Consider the following 23,679-nt stretch of genomic DNA (forward strand, 5'->3'; position numbering starts at 1 on the left):
GTATATCATTATGAATGAAGTAATGTCACATTTCTTGGAATCTATTGATGGTGTTGTCTCTGAATTCCTCTATTTTTTCCACATTCCATTATATAATGACGCAAAGTATGCGAATAGTTCTGCTGACAGAGTTTACATTTAGTCAAATCTACATCAGCAGATGTTACAAACTGCCAGAGGTACTTGTAGCCGAGCCTAAGCCTAGCAGTGGTAACATCTAGAAGTCTGCTAACATTATTGGATGACCCATAGACGTGTGGTTCTTCCTGCATAATAGAATGATGATAGATGGAATGCCTGGTGGAATTTCACTTTTCCTCAAGTCTACGAAATTTAGTTGATGTTCCCGGAATATTGCTGCCCTCAGGCTGCTCTAAGGCAATCCAAGCTGGTAATGAATTCTCTCTTTACGAGCAAAAGTCTTGGCCAACTCCCAGGCCGGTGGGGACTTTGACTGTCTCCCTCTCCTCCTCTTCCTCTCTAACCATCTTATACTCAGACTCTGGAGAGTTGAATTGTAAGGCTGATGTATATTGTGTTTTCCAACTTATTTGTGGTGTGATTTTCAGGGGCAGTTGTGTACAATTTACCAGTGGGTTATTATTTTAATTTAAATAATTTATTTATTTATTTAAATTATTATTTATTTAATTAAATAGTTTTTTTAATTTTCTTGTTAAATTATTTATCTCCAAGTGGACTGTATAGGATAATTTTCTCCCACTAATAAACTCATCACAAGCTTGGGGGGTTTCTAATTAACTTTTACTACCCAGTAATTAAACAGTTAGCACATCATTAAGTTCCATTAAGCCGTAACTAAACGGTTAATGGGGCAATTCATATTAAATTTGAATATGATTAATTAGTAATTAATAGCGGTTAATTTAAAGTTTTTGTCAGCTTAGCTGACTTCGTAGCTGCGAGTCACATTAGCCGGGTGTGTGGTACACGTGTGTCGGTCCGACAGTCAGGTGTGTGGTACACGTGTGTCGGTCCGACAGTCAGGTGTGTGGTACACGTGTGTCGGTCCGACAGTCAGGTGTGTGGTACACGTGAGTCGGTCCGACAGTCAGGTGTGTGGTACACGTGAGTCGGTCCGACAGTCAGGTGTGTGGTACACGTGAGTCGGTCCGACAGTCAAGTGTGTGGTACACGTGAGTCGGTCCGACAGTCAGGTGTGTGGTACACGTGAGTCGGTCCGACAGTCAGGTGTGTGGTACACGTGAGTCGGTCCGACAGTCAGGTGTGTGGTACACGTGTGTCGGTCCGACAGCCAGGTGTGTGGTACACGTGTGTCGGTCCGACAGTCAGGTGTGTGGTACACGTGAGTCGGTCCGACAGTCAGGTGTGTGATACACGTGAGTCGGTCCGACAGTCAGGTGTGTGGTACACGTGTGTCGGTCCGACAGTCAGGTGTGTGGTACACGTGAGTCGGTCCGACAGTCAGGTGTGGGGTACACGTGAGTCGGTCCGACAGTCAGGTGTGTGGTACACGTGTGTCGGTCCGACAGTCAGGTGTGTGGTACACGTGTGTCGGTCCGACAGTCAGGTGTGTGGTACACGTGTCGGTCCGACAGTCAGGTGTGTGGTACACGTGTGTCGGTCCGACAGTCAGGTGTGTGGTACACGTGAGTCGGTCCGACAGTCAGGTGTGTGGTACACGTGAGTCGGTCCGACAGTCAGGTGTGTGGTACACGTGAGTCGGTCCGACAGTCAGGTGTGTGGTACACGTGAGTCGGTCCGACAGTCAGGTGTGTGGTACACGTGAGTCGGTCCGACAGTCAGGTGTGTGGTACACGTGTCGGTCCGACAGTCAGGTGTGTGGTACACGTGAGTTGGTCCGACAGTCAGGTGTGTGGTACACGTGTCGGTCCGACAGTCAGGTGTGTGGTACACGTGTCGGTCCGACAGTCAGGTGTGTGGTACACGTGTGTCGGTCCGACAGTCAGGTGTGGGGTACACGTGTGTCGGTCCGACAGTCAGGTGTGTGGTACACGTGTGTCGGTCCGACAGTCAGGTGTGGGGTACACGTGTCGGTCCGACAGTCAGGTGTGTGGTACACGTGTGTCGGTCCGACAGTCAGGTGTGTGGTACACGTGTGTCGGTCCGACAGTCAGGTGTGTGGTACACGTGTGTCGGTCCGACAGTCAGGTGTGTGGTACACGTGAGTCGGTCCGACAGTCAGGTGTGGGGTACACGTGAGTCGGTCCGACAGTCAGGTGTGTGGTACACGTGTGTCGGTCCGACAGTCAGGTGTGTGGTACACGTGTGTCGGTCCGACAGTCAGGTGTGTGGTACACGTGTCGGTCCGACAGTCAGGTGTGTGGTACACGTGTGTCGGTCCGACAGTCAGGTGTGTGGTACACGTGAGTCGGTCCGACAGTCAGGTGTGTGGTACACGTGAGTCGGTCCGACAGTCAGGTGTGTGGTACACGTGAGTCGGTCCGACAGTCAGGTGTGTGGTACACGTGAGTCGGTCCGACAGTCAGGTGTGTGGTACACGTGAGTCGGTCCGACAGTCAGGTGTGTGGTACACGTGTCGGTCCGACAGTCAGGTGTGTGGTACACGTGAGTTGGTCCGACAGTCAGGTGTGTGGTACACGTGTCGGTCCGACAGTCAGGTGTGTGGTACACGTGTCGGTCCGACAGTCAGGTGTGTGGTACACGTGTGTCGGTCCGACAGTCAGGTGTGGGGTACACGTGTGTCGGTCCGACAGTCAGGTGTGTGGTACACGTGTGTCGGTCCGACAGTCAGGTGTGGGGTACACGTGTCGGTCCGACAGTCAGGTGTGTGGTACACGTGTGTCGGTCCGACAGTCAGGTGTGTGGTACACGTGTGTCGGTCCGACAGTCAGGTGTGTGGTACACGTGTCGGTCCGACAGTCAGGTGTGTGGTACACGTGTGTCGGTCCGACAGTCAGGTGTGTGGTACACGTGAGTCGGTCCGACAGTCAGGTGTGTGGTACACGTGTGTCGGTCCGACAGTCAGGTGTGTGGTACACGTGTGTCGGTCCGACAGTCAGGTGTGTGGTACACGTGTGTCGGTCCGACAGTCAGGTGTGTGGTACACGTGTGTCGGTCCGACAGTCAGGTGTGTGGTACACGTGTCGGTCCGACAGTCAGGTGTGTGGTACACGTGTGTCGGTCCGACAGTCAGGTGTGTGGTACACGTGAGTCGGTCCGACAGTCAGGTGTGTGGTACACGTGTGTCGGTCCGACAGTCAGGTGTGTGGTACACGTGTGTCGGTCCGACAGTCAGGTGTGTGGTACACGTGAGTCGGTCCGACAGTCAGGTGTGTGGTACACGTGTGTCGGTCTTCGGCTAAAGAATAATGGCGTCGTCTCCCTGGTGACGCTGTCTCAACTAAGGGACAAGTTCCTCACTAAGGGACAAGTTCCTCACTAAGGGACAAGTTCCTCCTCACCTGTGTAGCCAGACTCCAGCCTGCCAAAATATTACAATTTAGCTACGAACACAAAATGTTTCATTGTTATTTGATGAACTTAACTCATTCAAGTCGAGTTATTAGATACCCCCGCCACTCTGGGGTGAGAGTCCTGCGTCCTAACCACCAATACCTAACACGCAACACAATTGTTCAATCGTATACACGAAAGTAATGACAGAACAAGCTTATCTGACACTTTCACTTTCATGTTTGATGTCACGATTGAAATGCTCAGACTTTATAGGTATCTTTTAATTTTAGATACCAGCGGCGCGCTGCCTGTATCACGACCAGAGGGTTACATGTGCTAATGGCGTCTCTCCCTCCTCCCACACACGAAAATCTTGCAATAGTCGCTGAAATTAAGAGAGCTGTGAGAGTACTTACCAATCAGGGAAGAGTCATCAAGTTTCTGTGGATCCCCTCCCATGTTGGAATATGTGGAAATGAACGAGCAGATGTGCTGACTACTGAAGGCGCTGAAGGAGACCATATTGAATACTTCATACCCAAAACTCAACTACAAATTAGAGGTATTGTCAGGCAACATCACCGTGACAAGGTAACTGAGGAAAGGAGGATAGAAGCACAAACCAGTGAATCTATACGATGGTACAACATGGTTGCAGTTGGCAATCCCAATCATTATGGCCGAAGAGGAGGACGACGAGGGAGAGAATCAGTAATAGCGAGAATCCGTCTTGGATACAAATACCCATGATGACTTGGAATGGAAACAACAGTTGATCAGCGAAGTTGCAGAATCTGTGGTGAGAGTGATGGACACCGCCTTGACCACTATCTACGTGAATGTCAACACCTGAGAGACATTAGGAATATGTGTAGAATAATAAACCCCACATTGTTTGAGTTAGGAAAACACTATTTGTCAAATATTGATACTGTTCTTAAAAGTTTCCCCCATTTTGCACCCGCAAGATAACGTAAGCTTTCAAGGGTTGATAGATGTTAATCTTCTTGTTTGAGGAGCTGTTCACTTGAGACAGTTAAGCAAGTCCCAGCTGTGTCTGGGTACAAGTGACAGGATGAACAACCCAGCGGGTTTTCTTCCTATTGGGGAGTGTTGTACATGCTGCTATGGCAGTATGTCCACTCACAAGATGAGTGGCGCTGCCCAATACTGTCACTATGGCGGTATGTCCACTCACAGGATGAGTGGCGCTGCCCAATACTGTCACTATGGCGGTGTGTCCACTCACAGGATGAGTGGCACTGCCCAATACTGTCACTATGGCGGTGTGTCCACTCACAGGATGAGTGGCGCTGCCCAATACTGTCACGTTGGCGGTATGTTCACTCACAGGATGAGTGGCGCTGCCCAATACTGTCACTATGGCGGTATGTTCACTCACAGGATGGGTGGCTATGCCCGATACTGTCACTATGGCGGTGTGTCCACTCACAGGATGAGTGGCGCTGCCCAATACTGTCACTATGGCGGTGTGTCCACTCACAGGATGAGTGACGCTGCCCAATACTGTCACTATGGCGGTGTGTCCACTCACAGGATGAGTGGCGCTGCCCAATACTGTCACTATGGCGGTATGTTCACTCACGGGATGAGTGGCGCTGCCCAATAAACTCGCCCCTCGGGGAAAAAATAAAAAAAATTTAAAGCACGCCTCGTTTTCTATAATGAGGCTCTGTATTTTAATATTTATTTCTTAGGAAGGAGTGGGTGTAGACTTATGTTGTTTAATATTATAATTAAATGAATTTAATGAAGCGTAATTCAGCCCTCGGAGTGAAGAATTTAAATAAAGTCGTAAATACACTTGATATGTTATACTTATTGAGACGCAATTTCGTGTGTTCTCCACATGGAGTGGAGAATTTAATCATGATGGCTGTTATTCGTGTATATTTAGTTTTATTAAGGTTTCTGCCACAACTGAAATACAATTCTTTAGGGTATATTTAATTGTATAAAATTTATGCAAAATATGTGGATATTTTCCCACATCAGTCAGCCGTAGTTGCTCTCAATGTCTTGTGTGGTGACTCAAATTCTGAATTAAGGTTGACATTTGATCGTCAAGTGGAATGGTTGAATTATGACGTCCATATGATTGAATCTTAGGGAATATGTAATATTAAATTAATAATTGCTTAACATGCTTTTAAATTGTCTTTAATTCTGTTCCCTAATCTTGGATTCATGTCTATGATATAGTGAGAGCTAGAGTAGAGAGAACTCTGAACTGAACTTGATAAAAATTATGACTTAAAGATTCTTGACTATATGACTAACATGTTTTGCAGTTGTTACTTGGTAACATCAGATAATATTGTGGTACAGACAAGTTCCTTGTTTTATAAACAACTTTTGAATGGATGGTTGCAGCACTTTTTCCTCCTTCCTCTTTTCTAGCACTTATTCTACTTCTACTCTTCTATCTACCTCATACCTACTTTATCTACTCTTACCCATTTTCTCTCATTCTAAACATCCCATTTCTCATGACCACTCTTCCTCACTCCTCCTGTAACGCCGGGAGAGTGCACCCATGACTCACCATGGGAACGTCCCGGTAAGATCAGCTTGTAACCTCAGATTCAGCTAGAGTTAATTGAAATATCATCTGGCTCCTCCCTAGTCAGCTTGTTCCTGTTTATGAATAATCCTGATGGTCTTGACAAACAACTTAATGGTGCAGCTTGATTGCTGTTTTGCTCGACATGGTAAGCTGACGCCCTGATGTGCTGACCAACCATTTAGGTGTACAAAACACACTTTTCCCGAGTTGGCTGAATCAGCTGGGAACAGGTCCACACCAGACTCTCCCACAACAGTGTAAAACGCCCCCCCCCCTTCCCCCCTCCTGATTCAGTTGTATATATACCCCTGTATGATAGTTAGGAGAGAGAGACAGTGCTGGAGTGTCGGAGGCAGTGTGAGGCTGCAGGTCATCAGGCAAGCCTCAGGAGACAGAGTGAGTCCACCAGACTGAGAGGCAGAGAGTGGTCTTAATTAAGGTAATGTGTGTGATCTTTGATACGTTTTCCATGTCTGGATCCCGTAATAATTGCCAGTGTTAAAGTAAGGATTTATAGTTGGTGAATTTCATAATTTGTTCTCAATAAACTCCTGTTAACTTTTCCGTCTTTGTCAATTTTTGGACCCTCTTAGCCTCTGGATATAGTTTGCTATCAACCGTCCTGTAATTACTGGCAGTTAAAGAAAAAAAAAGGACTCCAAGTCAAGCAATGTTTCTTGTCTCGTTGCTTGATATAGTTAATGGACAAGGCAGATGGTGGCAGCGTAGTTAATCCTGTGTAGCATTTCCTTGGAAGGGTACCTTTGGTTCCAGTGGTACAATTATAGGGGTTACAAATATCGGTGTTACACTCCCTTCCACCTCACTCTATGTATTTTGTCTTTCATCTTTCTCTACATTCGATACCGTAACATTGTAAATATTTGCGTCCTAAGTTCACATCTTTCAACTAAGGTCGTTTCGACCTTTATTAACACACATTACACTTGACACCAACCAGAACTTGGGAGTAGTTCTTAACGTGTATATTACCGCGGGAATTTTCTCGGGCAATATGTAGTTTACTTTCTGCCTTGATTGTCAGGGATTTAGGAAACTTGACGGCTAGAAAGGAAGTAGCCTGCGGCCTTGTGAACCCGACAGTTGGTAGACTTTCAGTCTTGCTTCAACTCTAGAGCAGGAAAAGTGTACCTATTTAACCATGAATGTACCCAACGGGCTGCAGTAGTTATCTTTAGCCGTTATCGCAGAGTTTGCATGGCTATCGAGCCTTCACTGGCGGAGCTAATGAAGGCTTCAAACCCACAAAGGAAACACTGCCTGCAGCTTCTTTGTCTTACCTTTGCAAATAATTGAAAAGCACGAATGCATCAAGATGCTTGACAGTGTGAACGTTATTGAGTGTAATCACCCGTTCCTTCTCTTGCGTTAGATGTACGGAATGGACCCGACAACCTGCAGGTATTGGTGCCCCTGCCGGAATACCTCACTTGCTTCTATATATTATGTTGTAGCTATTGCGTGTACTAATACGACTGTATTGTATGTATTCGCCAAAATTGTTATTAAATCAAATTTATCTTCTTGGTAGGCAGCGCAGTTTATTATTATTATTGTCTACCACAGACGTGGCCACACATTCACAATGCTAACCAGCATATATACATTTTCTTCTGTCCTCCATGGACAGGGTGAGAGATGTGTTAAACATATAGTTCAGTGATTTATTGAACAATCAACCACAGAGGGTGACTGTAGTGCTTATAAAAAACTAATCTAACCTACATACAGAAATTCATAAATACACAGATTTACGTCTGTCCTACATAAAGTGTTCGATGTGTCTTTTGCATAATGTAAAAAAGGCAACGCTGTAGTAGGCCCATTGGACACGCAAGCAGTTGGTCCAGGGTACTGTTCCCGGGTGGGGCGAGATGTCTCGTCCTCTATCCTAACCACACTGCCTCTGCTTACTTAGCAAAAAACAGGTACCTGGGAGTTAGTCCATTGTTGTTGGCTTCGGAGAACTCGCTAAGCGTAAGAGGCTCCATATTTCCCACAATTGGAAACTTTATCACAGCAGCTGGTTGTACTGCTGGATGGTTGGAAACTTTATCACAGCAGCTGGTTGTACTGCTAGATGGTTGTCAATTATCGGCGACCAGCTGGCACTGTGGCATGTTGGCTGCTGCACACCAGTGGAGTCACGAGGACATTAAAAATAGGTAAACTGTAAGATTCATTGAAATATACAGTGCAACAAGTGAGCTCTGGGAGCCCAACGCTCTCAAGTGGAACATATTCAACATCACTAGCACAGGAGAACATGACGGCGCCAGGCAGCTGGTCACATCTACGGTGACAATATTGTGGAATAGTCAGCAAGGTGTGTCCTCTCTGACCTAGCATGACACACAAACATTTGACTGAATACTTTACAGTGTTTCAATGATCCAGTATGCATGAATGACATTACTGTTGACATAACTCTGGCGAGTCTATCGTGTGTCGCTCTGTGGTACAGTCTATCGTGTGTGGCTCTGTGGTACAGTCTCTCATGTGTGTGGCTCTGTGGTACAGTCTCTCATGTGTGTGGCTCTGTGGTATAGTCTCTCATGTGTGTGGCTCTGTGGTACAGTCTCTCATGTGTGTGGCTCTGTGGTAGTCTCTCATGTGTGTGGCTCTGTGGTAGTCTCTCATGTGTGTGGCTCTGTGGTATAGTCTCTCATGTGTGGCTCTGTGGTACAGTCTCTCATGTGCGTGGCTCTGTGGTACAGTCTCTCATGTGTGTGGCTCTGTGGTACAGTCCCTCATGTGTGTGGCTCTGTGGTACAGTCTCTCATGTGTGTGGCTCTGTGGTAGTCTCTCATGTGTGTGGCTCTGTGGTAGTCTCTCATGTGTGTGGCTCTGTGGTACAGTCTCTCATGTGTGTGGCTCTGTGGTACAGTCTCTCATGTGTGTGGTTCTGTGGTAGTCTCTCATGTGTGTGGCTCTGTGGTACAGTCCCTCATGTGTGTGGCTCTGTGGTACAGTCCCTCATGTGTGTGGCTCTGTGGTAGTCTCTCATGTGTGTGGCTCTGTGGTACAGTCTCTCATGTGTGTGGCTCTGTGGTAGTCTCTCATGTGTGTGGCTCTGTGGTACAGTCTCTCATGTGTGTGGTTCTGTGGTAGTCTCTCATGTGTGTGGCTCTGTGGTACAGTCCCTCATGTGTGTGGCTCTGTGGTACAGTCCCTCATGTGTGTGGCTCTGTGGTAGTCTCTCATGTGTGTGGCTCTGTGGTACAGTCTCTCATGTGTGTGGCTCTGTGGTAGTCTCTCATGTGTGTGGCTCTGTGGTACAGTCTCTCATGTGTGTGGCTCTGTGGTAGTCTCTCATGTGTGTGGCTCTGTGGTACAGTCTCTCATGTGTGTGGCTCTGTGGTAGTCTCTCATGTGTGTGGCTCTGTGGTACAGTCTCTCATGTGTGTGGCTCTGTGGTAGTCTCTCATGTGTGTGGCTCTGTGGTAGTCTCTCATGTGTGTGGCTCTGTGGTACAGTCTCTCATGTGTGTGGCTCTGTGGTACAGTCTCTCATGTGTGGCTCTGTGGTACAGTCTCTCATGTGTGTGGCTCTGTGGTATAGTCTCTCATGTGTGTGGCTCTGTGGTAGTCTCTCATGTGTGTGGCTCTGTGGTACAGTCTCTCATGTGTGTGGCTCTGTGGTACAGTCTCTCATGTGTGGCTCTGTGGTACAGTCTCTCATGTGTGTGGCTCTGTGGTACAGTCTCTCATGTGTGTGGCTCTGTGGTAGTCTCTCATGTGTGTGGCTCTGTGGTACAGTCTCTCATGTGTGTGGCTCTGTGGTACAGTCTCTCATGTGTGGCTCTGTGGTACAGTCTCTCATGCGTGTGGCTCTGTGGTATAGTCTCTCATGTGTGTGGCTCTGTGGTAGTCTCTCATGTGTGTGGCTCTGTGGTAGTCTCTCATGTGTGTGGCTCTGTGGTACAGTCTCTCATGTGTGGCTCTGTGGTACAGTCTGATGTGTGTGACTCTGTGGTACAGTCTCTCATGTGTGGCGCTGTGTTCGTTACCTGTACCCCGGCCTCCCTCAGCTGCGCCTTGCTTCAGAACACGACTCAACAACTACAACACTACACTACCAACAAACCGAGTGCTGTAACAAGGCCTACACTAAATAAATATAAAAAAAGCGAGATGGAAGCTTGCAATATAAGTGAGGCCCCCCTGACAGCGGTCAAGGGGGGGGGGGGGCCGGGGGGGGGGGGGGGGTCTGACAGCTGGCGTAGAGGCGCAGAGGCACAAGAACCTCACCTTGGTCATGACCCCCACAGCCCCCCCCCCCCCTCACCTCCCACTCCACAGGTGATGCCCCTCAGACCCTCGACCTCCCCCCCCCCCCCCCCGCCCCCACCGAACGGCGCCGGAGGAACGGTATATTCTTATGTTGAGGGCGAAAAATGAAGTGTATTGATCTTAAGTATTTTATTTTAGTAGTGTTTTTATTTAAAATCTTTTGAAGCACGATCGACTTGAGAATGGTCGAGGACGGACCGAAACGTCGTCGTCCCTTCACTTTCTAGTGTGTGGTCTGGTCAACAAAGTTCGTTTAGTTTAAAAGCAAACGTAGCTAATCCTGCAGAGGTGTTACACAGGTAACTACAGGTGTTACAGCGGTGCCTGTCTGTACTTGTGGTGGTGGGAGGCAAGAGTATCATTACTATCATTAACAGTTACTATTATTTAATTCTTTATTAACAGCGGTTATCATCACTCTCAAGTTAAATGAAAACCTGAAAATCGGGTTGAATTCATTGTTTATTTTTTTTATTTATTTTAATTCAGTTCTTATTGTATGAGTTATACCGTTTTAAATTAAAATGGTTGACGATAGACACGTAATACATAATAATTGTTTTACATGTAAACAGCGTAAGAATTTACTAACAGAAGAACTACAAATTTCCCCCCTTTGTTATACGGGTGTACGTGATGACGCGAGTGTACGTGATGACGTGAGTGTACGTGATGACGTGACTGTACGTGATGACGTGACTGTACGTGATGACGTGACTGTACGTGATGACGTGAGTATACGTGATGACGTGAGTGTACGTGATGACGTGACTGTACGTGATGACGTGACTGTACGTGATGACGTGAGTGTACGTGATGACGTGACTGTACGTGATGACGTGACTGTACGTGATGACGTGACTACGTGATGACGTGAGTGTACGTGATGACGTGAGTGTACGTGATGACGTGACTGTACGTGATGACGTGTGTGTACGTGATGACGTGAGTGTACGTGATTGTACGTGATGACGTGTGTGTACGTAATGACGTGAGTGTACGTGATGACGTGAGTGTACGTGATGACGTGAGTGTACGTGATGACGTGTGTGTACGTGATGACATGAGTGTACGTGATGACGTGAGTGTACGTGATGACGTGATTGTACGTGATGACGTGTGTGTACGTAATGACGTGAGTGTACGTGATGACGTGAGTGTACGTGATGACGCGAGTGTACGTGATGACGTGAGTATACGTGATGACGTGAGTGTACGGGATGACGCGAGTGTACGTGATGACGCGAGTGTACGTGATGACGTGAGTGTACGTGATGACGTGAGTGTACGTGATGACGTGAGTGTACGTGATGAGAGACACGACAAGGACACCTTCCTCGCCCAGGGACAAACGTCACGGTCTCGCAAACTATAATATTGGACCTCCAGCCCCGGTCAGTTCAGTAGAGTTTCGGGTTAAATTGCTTTCGTCCTAGCGTGGCCGAGTGGGTTAAGGGCAGGTGTCTGGGACTCACTTGATCACCGGTTCAAGTCACCTCATTGCCCCAAATAATTTTCTGAATAATAATAATAATAATAATAATAATAATAATAATAATGAGAAAGCCGAGGAGGGCTGTGAGGTGGGCGCGAACCTGCGACCCCAACATTGCCAGTCGCATATACCACCGGACCAGATATATATGACTATAGTGTGATTTCTGTTTGTTAAATAATAAAAATAATTTTCTTATTGCCTGATTGCTGCCGTTTCTTACCAGCCCTCAGTAGTGAGTTTAGGTGCACATTAGTGACCTTAGAACCATGCCAAGATCTCTTATGTTCATCACAGAAAAGAACTTTTCACGGATATATATATAATTCCAAACAAGGATATAATCTGAGGCAAAATACTTAATCCTGAGGTAATGATGCAGTGTCAGATACTCATCAGATGTGCCACTATACACACTCTGAACACTATCATAGGTAATGATGCAGTGTCAGATACTCATCAGATGTGCCACTATACACACTCTGAACACTATCATAGGTAATGATGCAGTGTCAGATACTCATCAGATGTGCCACTATACACACTCTGAACACTATCATAGGTAATGATGCAGTGTCAGATACTCATCAGATGTGCCACTATACACTCTGAACACTATCATATTGTAACAATTATTTCTAGCTGAAGAAATTGTTATTTATTTACACCGGTAAAAAATGAGTCCAATTGAAAAATGGAAACTCTTTCTCAAGTTATTTAAGTTTGTTACTCTTCATCATCGTTACTCATTCCTTAACTTGAGAGGTCTTGCCGGAGTAGTTTCCTCTGTGGGTATCAGTATAACTCTCAGACGGCTCTTCTAGGGATTTCATGGTTGGAAAGTGAAAGATTTGATTTTTGTTTATTTATATATACAATAGTTGTTACATTCTTGTACAGCCAGCAGCACGCGTAGCGTACCGGCCAAGTCCTTAATCCTGTGTTCCCTGGAATACGACCCACCAAATTGTTTACCAACCAGGTACCCATTTTACTGTTGGGTAAACAGAAGCTACAGTTAAGGATTTGTGCCCAGTAATTCCTCCCCGGCCAGGATACGAACCCAGCACTAAGCGCTCGCGAAATGCCACATGATCGTCTTACCATTACGCCACGGGGGACTGTAATTACTCTGCAGATTACTGAACCAATCAATACACTATGATGAACAGATTACTTTGTAAGTTGGGACTCTCAAAGGCTATAGTTTCATCTTGAAGGTAGAAATACTGTCATAAACTGTTACCAATTTGTTGCGACTTTGCATCCTTGTAGTCATGTAGTTTAGGTGTGATGTTACATGACCATAATGACTCAATCTATTCATTATCTTTCAGCACATGAACCTTCTTTCCTTTGTTTCATAAAAATCCATATTTCATCATGTTGGTTGTTAAAGCGCTTCAGCAAAGCTCCGTGACTGAACCAATCAATAACCGTGTAATGTGGCAGTCCGCAAGGGTTCTTATTTTCTTCCCTCTTGTAGTGTAACTGCCTGTAGTTCACCCTCGTATAACGGTAATTGTCACTATAACAACACAGTGACAAATTTGCTGCTCCAGACTGACAACCAGAGCGCAACGCCATAGTCTCCTGAGACTAATGGATGCCTACTGTTACTAACAACAACGAATTATTCATGTTTAGTGTTTTACTGTACAACACTTCTTTATAAATAATGTAATGAAATTTAAGACATTCCTAAATTAATTAAGATGATAGCAGTTTTCGTTCAATTTAAAAGCTACAGCAGGTGTTCAACCCATCATTTGCGGTGCTAAACCTGTAGCCACACTCTCAGATTTTGTCTAATCAATGTCCAATTTGTCCAGGACTAATATAATATTTATAAATATATCTCCACCTGTTGTTTTTCCCTTTCATGGTACCAACTCCACAAACTCTTCTGTTACCTGCAAACTTTCAAACCTACATATAACATAGCTGTATCACATCCAGTTGTAGGTTGTATCACAACCTACATATACAATTATGCTGTATCAGTTGCATCAGTTGTAATATAAAATGCAGTAAGACCATTTTCTTTCACTTAGAGTCGACTGTTAATATTCTCTGGTAACTTACAGATCTATTCGGTAATTGTATTTCTTGATAATCTTATTTCTGCAAAATCTTCCCATTTCTCCGAGCAAATAATTTACGAAGACATAATTATATATTTTTATATCAAGTTCCATTCTGAGAAAGGCTTCGAAAAGTTGTATATTTGTCAGACCTTCAGCTCCAGCCAGCTGTCTCTTGTTTTGAAATCAAACATGTTAGTTTTCGTTATATTTAATTAAAAAGTTAACTTCTTTCCACTATTCCTATACAACTCGACGCTCTCCATTTGTTGATCGTTTGTTTGCTGACACGACTAAGTAAAAAAAACACTGAATATTGATGCTCATATTTATAATGATTCAGTTTCCTCGAATAACTATGTTGTATTTTTAACTATGTTAATTGTGTGCTAAAGGTGGGGTTGGAGTAGCGGGCATCATGTGTGCCACCTATGGTTTGTATAAATGATTCTAGAACCAAGTTTTTATATTTCTTTTTCATCTTAACTTAGGAAGTTAAAAAGTTAGTTTTCCAAAGTTCATTTTTCAGTTTGGCGTGAAGTTAAGAGATGCGTTTCGTTGAGGCTGTCAACGTCTTAAGAGGCAGAGGGGAAGTATTATTATTATTATTAACATCTTAATTGACCAAATTAATTACAATTTTGCCTAATTTGAGGATTTCGATTAAGTCTTATTAAAGTGAGGATAATGCTGGTATTCACTGTCACGCAGGACAGAGGGTCATACACAAGACAATAGGTCTAAACTGTAGGCTGAAGCACATATATATCATGGTTACAATCAATGTTTTAATGTATGGATATGTGAAAACAACTTTCTACTGTGCACTGCCACACAAGGGCAGGGATGGGTTCATAAGTGATGCAGCTTAGAAGTAATATAAATAAAAATTGTTCTTCATTCTTTAAAATGGACAAGCAAATTTTGGATAAATTGTTAGGATGTCGTCCAGAACACCTGAGTCAATGAAATAGTTACACTGTTGGTGGTACACAATAGTTACACAGTTGGTGGTACACAATAGTTACACAGTTGGTGGTACACAATAGTTACACAGTTGGTGGTACACAATAGTTACACAGTTGGTGGTACACAATAGTTACACAGTTGGTGGTACACAATAGTTACACTGTTGGGTGGTACACAATAGTTACACAGTTGGTGGTACACAATAGTTACACAGTTGGGGGTACACAATAGTTACACAGTTGGTGGTACACAATAGTTACACAGTTGGTGGTACACAATAGTTACACAGTTGGTGGTACACAATAGTTACACAGTTGGGGGTACACAATAGTTACACAGTTGGTGGTACACAATAGTTACACAGTTGGTGGTACACAATAGTTACACTGTTGGGTGGTACACAATAGTTACACAGTTGGTGGTACACAATAGTTACACAGTTGGGGGTACACAATAGTTACACAGTTGGTGGTACACAATAGTTACACAGTTGGTGGTACACAATAGTTACACAGTTGGGGGTACACAATAGTTACACAGTTGGTGGTACACAATAGTTACACAGTTGGTGGTACACAATAGTTACACAGTTGGTGGTACACAATAGTTACACAGTTGGTGGTACACAATAGTTACACAGTTGGTGGTACACAATAGTTACACAGTTGGTGGTACACAATAGTTACACAGTTGGTGGTACACAATAGTTACACAGTTGGTGGTACACAATAGTTACACAGTTGGGGGTACACAATAGTTACACAGTTGGTGGTACACAATAGTTACACAGTTGGTGGTACACAATAGTTACACAGTTGGTGGTACACAATAGTTACACAGTTGGTGGTACACAATAGTTACACAGTTGGGGGTACACAATAGTTACACAGTTGGTGGTACACAATAGTTACACAGTTGGTGGTACACAATAGTTACACAGTTGGGGGTACACAATAGTTACACAGTTGGTGGTACACAATAGTTACACAGTTGGTGGTACACAATAGTTACACAGTTGGTGGTACACAATAGTTACACAGTTGGGGGTACACAATAGTTACACAGTTGGTGGTACACAATAGTTACACAGTTGGTGGTACACAATAGTTACACAGTTGGGGGTACACAATAGTTACACAGTTGGTGGTACACAATAGTTACACAGTTGGTGGTACACAATAGTTACACAGTTGGTGGTACACAATAGTTACACAGTTGGGGGTACACAATAGTTACACAGTTGGTGGTACACAATAGTTACACAGTTGGTGGTACACAATAGTTACACAGTTGGGGTACACAATAGTTACACAGTTGGTGGTACACAATAGTTACACAGTTGGTGGTACACAATAGTTACACAGTTGGTGGTACACAATAGTTACACAGTTGGTGGTACACAATAGTTACACAGTTGGTGGTACACAATAGTTACACTGTTGGGTGGTACACAATAGTTACACAGTTGGTGGTACACAATAGTTACACAGTTGGTGGTACACAATAGTTACACAGTTGGTGGTACACAATAGTTACACAGTTGGTGGTACACAATAGTTACACAGTTGGTGGTACACAATAGTTACACAGTTGGTGGTACACAATAGTTACACTGTTGGGTGGTACACAATAGTTACACAGTTGGTGGTACACAATAGTTACACAGTTGGTGGTACACAATAGTTACACAGTTGGGGGTACACAATAGTTACACAGTTGGTGGTACACAATAGTTACACAGTTGGTGGTACACAATAGTTACACAGTTGGGGGTACACAATAGTTACACAGTTGGTGGTACACAATAGTTACACAGTTGGGGGTACACAATAAACTAGCCGCCTCCGGCGGCAACAATCAAAATCAATGGGCCTCGTATAATGTTTTGTAACCACCTTCAGTCAAGGTCTGAGATTCGCCTTAAGGCACAAGGTTTATTGTCTGTCTTGCATTCTGGGTTTAGCACTTGACTTTCGCGGCCAGTGAAGAGTCAAACAACTCCCAACATGTCAACTTCAAACTGAACACTAGATTTTTGCCACTCATTTGTATGTGTGTCACATTTGCAATATCATGCCGTCTTGTTATGGACCTCGCCTCTAATTTTCTGCCGCAAGTGTGACTTGCCATCGCCTTCCCCAGCTAGCTGTTTCTGGAAGTTTGTGATTAATGAGCCTTATGGCAGTTGGTATTTGTTATTTTCCATATGTAAAGGTCAGAATGCAGCCGTCAGCATAGGTCTGAGCTTCAGCGATAAGGTATAGTGGAATTTTTGAAGCAGGTATTTCACAACAAAGGGCCAGGCATACTACCCTGTAGTGTGCTGGCACCAATTGACTGGTTTTCAAATTCTGCTCCATTGAAGACTGCTCTTGAGAGTCCGTTCTTGAAGGTAGTCTGTTATTAGCAATAAAATGAAGCTTGAAATACCAAGTGTTTGAAACTATGTTTGTAGTCCAGCGTCCCGCTGGACTACGACTACGCTGGACTACTACTACTGTTACGGAGCCGGTCGGCCGAGCGGACAGCACGCGGGACTTGTGATCCTGTGGTCCTGGGTTCGATCCCAGGCGCCGGCGAGAAACATTGGGCAGAGTTTCTTTCACCCTATGCCCCTGTTACCTAGCAGTAAATAGGTACCTGGGTGTTAGTCAGCTGTCACGGGCTGCTTCCTGGGGGTGGAGGCCTGGTCGAAGACCGGGCCGCGGGGACACTAAAGCCCCGAAATCATCTCAAGATAATCTCAAGATAATCCCATACCAGATCAAAGTCTTCTGCAATGATCAGTGCAATAACACAACTTGTTTGGGAATCATCCGCTGCTTGATGCCACTTAGTGGAGAAGTTTAGCTCAGCCGCAGAATGACTTTTCCCAAACCCAAATTCATATCCACATAGTAACCAATGGTCAAAAAAGGCCGTCACTTGACAAGAGATTAATGTCTAAAGAAAATTCCAGCAATTGAAAGCAGAGCCAATGGTTTGTGGTTACCGACTACTGAACTTTAGTCGACTGGAACTATATCTGCCTTTTTCCATAGAGGGAGTCAAATTTCCTGAGCTAGGCAGAGTTGTGATAAGAGTCGTGTGTGAGGCCAACACGTCCGCACGACGATGTGAATAGTCTTTGGTTGATCTCATTCCAGCCCCAAGGCTTGACCTGTGTTTTGTTAATTTTAAGTAAATGGTAGACTTAATCTTGCTGAATATCTACTTCAGACAACTTATAGTGTGCTTGGATCAAGCTGTAAAAGTTGTCGTTCTGGATAAGACATTTGCATCTTGGAAGCAAAATGGTTTGCCAGTATGTCAACCTTTTCCCGATTGCTGGTTGCAGCAGTTCCATCTTCTCGTTATAGTGGTTGGATTGTGTCCACACCTGAATATTTGTACCGATCTTCAACCAGAGATCACATGACTTTGGAATCAATTCTTCCTGATGCAAGTTTTTTTTTTTGGTTTCTGACTCCCATCTGCAATTAACCCACTTTTGAACTTCTTTCATTTGACAAGTAACTTGTCTGTGAATGTTGCTATTGCGAGCAAAAAGGTACTTATATATCTCCGCCAGGCCTTGTTTCTGCCATCGACGGCCACTCGTCATCGATAACCAAACAATGGCTGATCAGATCAGTAGCTTGCTTACATACTGCCAGTACGAAATGTGCTTTTACTGGAGGTCCAGCATGAACTAGTGAAAGCATTTGTGGACTACTTAGGGACTGTCAGGCGCAACGATCTTAATGCATAGTCACGTGGGCAACATCAAGGTGCTTGACCATGAACACACAACAAGGCTCTATCACAGATCACATTATTTCTAGACAACCAGACTATTACCAATAGGCAATTAGACATAGCCTAAGCATTACATATAAAACACACTCATCAAACAGTTACCAAGCAGCTCACACGTAGGTGCACCTTGCCACCTACATGATCAATACAAAACTGCCATACATAGACACTATCCCTAGTGTCCAATTACACCAATGAGAATGTAGAAATATATTGCCCAGTACCCTTGTTTTACATGGTGTGTATATATATATATATATATATATATATATATATATATATATATATATATATATATATATATATATATTATATATATATATATATATATATATATATATATATATATATATATATATATATATATATATATCTGGGGTGTGAGTTTTCAGTTATATATATAGAGCTTGAGCAAAACATAGCTCTTAATGAGACGCGTCTGGTCAATGCACGAACAACTAAGCTCCATCAAAAAAACATATTTCTCCACACAGCGAGATCACCTCCAGAGGTGTCCTGACCAACACCCAGATACACCCACGTGTCCTGACCAACACCCAGATACACCCACGTGTCCTGACCAACACCCAGATACACCCACGTGTCCTGACCAACACCCAGATACACCCACGTGTCCTGACCAACACCCAGATACACCCACGTGTCCTGACCAACACCCAGATACACCCACGTGTCCTGACCAACACCCAGATACACCCACGTGTCCTGACCAACACCCAGATACACCCACGTGTCCTGACCAACACCCAGATACACCCACGTGTCCTGACCAACACCCAGATACACCCACGTGTCCTGACCAACACCCAGATACACCCACGTGTCCTGACCAACACCCAGACACACCCACGTGTCCTGACCAACACCCAGACACACCCACGTGTCCTGACCAACATCCAGACACACCCACGTGTCCTGACCAACACCCAGACACACCCACGTGTCCTGACCAAAACCCAGATACACCCACGTGTCCTGACCAACACCCAGATACACCCACGTGTCCTGACCAACACCCAGATACACCCACGTGTCCTGACCAACACCCAGACACACCCACGTGTCCTGACCAACACCCAGACACACCCACGTGTCCTGACCAACACCCAGATACACCCACGTGTCCTGACCAACACCCAGACACACCCACGTGTCCTGACCAACACCCAGACACACCCACGTGTCCTGACCAACACCCAGACACACCCACGTGTCCTGACCAACACCCAGACACACCCACGTGTCCTGACCAACACCCAGACACACCCACGTGTCCTGACCAACACCCAGACACACCCACGTGTCCTGACCAACACCCAGATACACCCACGTGTCCTGACCAACACCCAGACACACCCACGTGTCCTGACCAACACCCAGACACACCCACGTGTCCTGACCAACACCCAGACACACCCACGTGTCCTGACCAACACCCAGACACACCCACGTGTCCTGACCAACACCCAGACACACCCACGTGTCCTGACCAACACCCAGACACACCCACGTGTCCTGACCAACACCCAGACACACCCACGTGTCCTGACCAACACCCAGACACACCCACGTGTCCTGTCCAACACCCAGACACACCCACGTGTCCTGACCAACACCCAGACACACCCACGTGTCCTGACCAACACCCAGACACACCCACGTGTCCTGACCAACACCCAGACACACCCACGTGTCCTGACCAACACCCAGACACACCCACGTGTCCTGACCAACACCCAGACACACCCACGTGTCCTGACCAACACCCAGACACACCCACGTGTCCTGACCAACACCCAGATACACCCACGTGTCCTGACCAACACCCAGATACACCCACGTGTCCTGACCAACACCCAGATACACCCACGTGTCCTGACCAACACCCAGATACACCCACGTGTCCTGACCAACACCCAGACACACCCACGTGTCCTGACCAACACCCAGATACACCCACGTGTCCTGACCAACACCCAGACACACCCACGTGTCCTGACCAACACCCAGATACACCCACGTGTCCTGACCAACACCCAGATACACCCACGTGTCCTGACCAACACCCAGACACACCCACGTGTCCTGACCAACACCCAGACACACCCACGTGTCCTGACCAACACCCAGACACACCCACGTGTCCTGACCAACACCCAGACACACCCACGTGTCCTGACCAACACCCAGACACACCCACGTGTCCTGACCAACACCCAGACACACCCACGTGTCCTGACCAACACCCAGACACACCCACGTGTCCTGACCAACACCCAGACACACCGACACTAGATACACCGACACTAGACACTAGATACACCGACACTAGACACTAGACACTAGATACACTAGACACTGGACACTAGATACACTAGACACTAGACACTAGATACACTAGACACTGGACACTAGACACTAGATACACTAGACACTAGATACACTAGACACTAGATACACCGACACTAGATACACTAGACACTAGATACACCGACACTAGACACTAGACACTAGACACTAGATACACGGCACATCAACAATATGAAGGCTTTATTAAGAGCCAGCTCACACTCCGGTACAAGTAACTATGGTGTAAACCAAGGTAAACTATCCAACACACTGTTCCAGTCATTATAAAAGCATCAATAAGGAACCTGCAGAAGGCCTATTAGCCCCACGGGACACCTTAGTCGTCATCCTTCATGGTTACGCATTGGTCGCTCAAACTAACTTGTATGCCTTCATCTCTGCCTTTGAAGATGTTGACGTGTTAAGACAACGCGTCTCTTAGCGTCAAGCAAACTTAGATTCAACAGAGCGGAAGAAGTTGTTAAACACATGGGGACATAATCTAACTGAGCGCTATGTCATGGGTTCGTATCCTGGCCGGGGAGGATTTACTGGGCGCAATTCCTTAACTGTAGCCTCTGTTTAACGCAACAGTAAAATGTGTACTTGGATGAAAAAACGATTCTTCGCGGCAGGGGATCGTATTCCAGGGACCTGCCCGAAACGCTACGCGTACTAGTGGCTGTACAAGAATGTAACAACTCTTGTATATATCTCAAAAAAAAAAAAGAAAAAAAAAGAAAAAAAAAAAATAGAAGTCCAATATTGGTGGGCGGGTAGACGCTTAGGGCTAGTCTCTCACAACCTTTCACGATGACCACCTGTGTTGCACAGTCTTGTAATCACTATAACCATCTTCATTATGAACTACCCTCAGAGTAGTGTAGACAGTGTGTCACCATTCTCATTATTTACCACATTATTGTAACCATCTTCACTGCACACTATTCTTCATTGTAACCATCTTCACTACCCGGCCACTGTTGGTTACCCCATCACAATCATCATTACACAATCTTCTAATCACTAACCATCGCCACTCCACATGACCGTAATTGTAACCATCTTTAGTCCTGTAACACTCTTAACTACACACAACCATCATTACTCCACAGTCATAGGCTCAGGAACCTGTACACCTGCTGATTGACGTCTGAGAGGCGGGACCAAAGAGCCAGAACTCAACTCCCCGCAAGCACAACTAGGTGAGTACACTGCCATAAGGCCCATCAGGTTATGAGCCAATATTCTGTAAATCAGGTGTAACTCTTGTTAGCACTGAAAGATCTTAATGTTCTTGTTCAGTGTTACTCTGTACATAGTGTTATGATCATACTTCACAGGATCACTTCTATAGTATGACTGCCGAGTTGCTTGTCCGAAACTCGGGAATGAATCCCGAGTTTCGGGATTCATTACCGAGTAATGATGGGAAAGAGGTGGTTATGTATTACTTCCATCCTCTTAGCTAGAGATTGAAGCTAAGTTATTTCCTAAATATAATGGTAATCCGCGGGAGTAAGGCTTTCTCGCTCAATAGGCCAGAGTTGGCGCCGGCGCCCCCCCCCCCCCCGATTTTTTTTCCCCTCAAAACAATTCAGTGAACGTAGTGTACATAGTGAGCAAAACAGCTGCGGCCAAACTTACTATAAACCACGAGAACTATATATTATCCTTCTTCTCAAATGATAAATATAATAAGCTTAATATTACTGTTATTAATATTATTTGTGCCAATAATATATGTACACATATTGTTCATTGCTATGTATTTCCCAGTAAAGTTGAAGTGAGACAATAAAGAGGACCATGGTCCGAGACGGCGGTAGAGTGCAACATATCAGGTGACCTTAACCTGTGGTCTGAAATGTTAACAATCTCCCTTCACTCAAAGGTTAGTCGGCACAAATCACTTCGCGCTCCACAAACGACTGTTCACACGTTAATCCAAATTTACTTTAGTGGAATTTAAAGCCAGTGTATTGATACAATATATCGAAATGCAGTTATTTACAGTATTATAATGTTCTGTTGTATTTGATGGCAGGAAATATACGGGCGCCTGACAGCTGAGTGGACAGCACTTCGGATTCGAAGTCCTGAGGTTCCCGTTTCGATCCCCGGTGGAGGCGGAGACAAATGAGCAAAAGTTTCTTTCATCCTGATGCCCCTGTTACCTAGCAGTAAATAGGTACCTGGGAGCTTGACAGCTGCTACGGGCTGCTTCCTGGGGTGGTGTAACAAAAAGGAGGCCTGGTCGAGGACCGGGCCGCGGGGACGCTAAGCCCCAAAATCATCTCAAGAGAGGAAAGTCCTAGCTTTTAGTGAGAAGAGGTTGGTGGGTGGCCAGTGAGGCACATCAGATGAGAGGCACTCAGCCCCTGGACAAGTGCTTTATGACATTTAAAATGTCATAAAGCACTTGAATTTATAAAAAAAGTAAATCCTTGGAAGTGTTGGAATATTATACTTGACGTGAAGATAACATAGAGGATTACACAATGCAGGCTCGCTCGCTCTCTTTCAAGTTGGCTGACTTATCACCTCGTTATCATAATGGCGGTAATCGTTCATTAAATTGTTGTACTCGCCCCATAGACAACTTCTGTACGTATGGTCTTCCCCCCTCACCCCTGGGCC

The 23,679-nt window shown here is 45.3% G+C and overlaps 1 protein-coding gene across 1 annotated transcript; it reads left to right on the top strand.

Annotated features, from left to right (window-relative positions):
* The first annotated feature begins 4,099 nt into the window (after positions 1–4,099).
* Positions 4,100–11,192, top strand: LOC138350049 (UDP-3-O-acylglucosamine N-acyltransferase-like). The gene is made up of 3 exons (XM_069300331.1): positions 4,100–4,134; positions 8,227–8,357; positions 10,918–11,192. The coding sequence occupies exons 1-3, from the start codon at positions 4,100–4,102 to the stop codon at positions 11,190–11,192; spliced, it is 441 nt and encodes a 146-aa protein (XP_069156432.1).
* Positions 11,193–23,679: the final 12,487 nt, after the last annotated feature.

The sequence above is a fragment of the Procambarus clarkii genome, chromosome 43 (assembly GCF_040958095.1).
Source record: "Procambarus clarkii isolate CNS0578487 chromosome 43, FALCON_Pclarkii_2.0, whole genome shotgun sequence".
Taxonomy (NCBI): domain Eukaryota; kingdom Metazoa; phylum Arthropoda; class Malacostraca; order Decapoda; family Cambaridae; genus Procambarus; species Procambarus clarkii.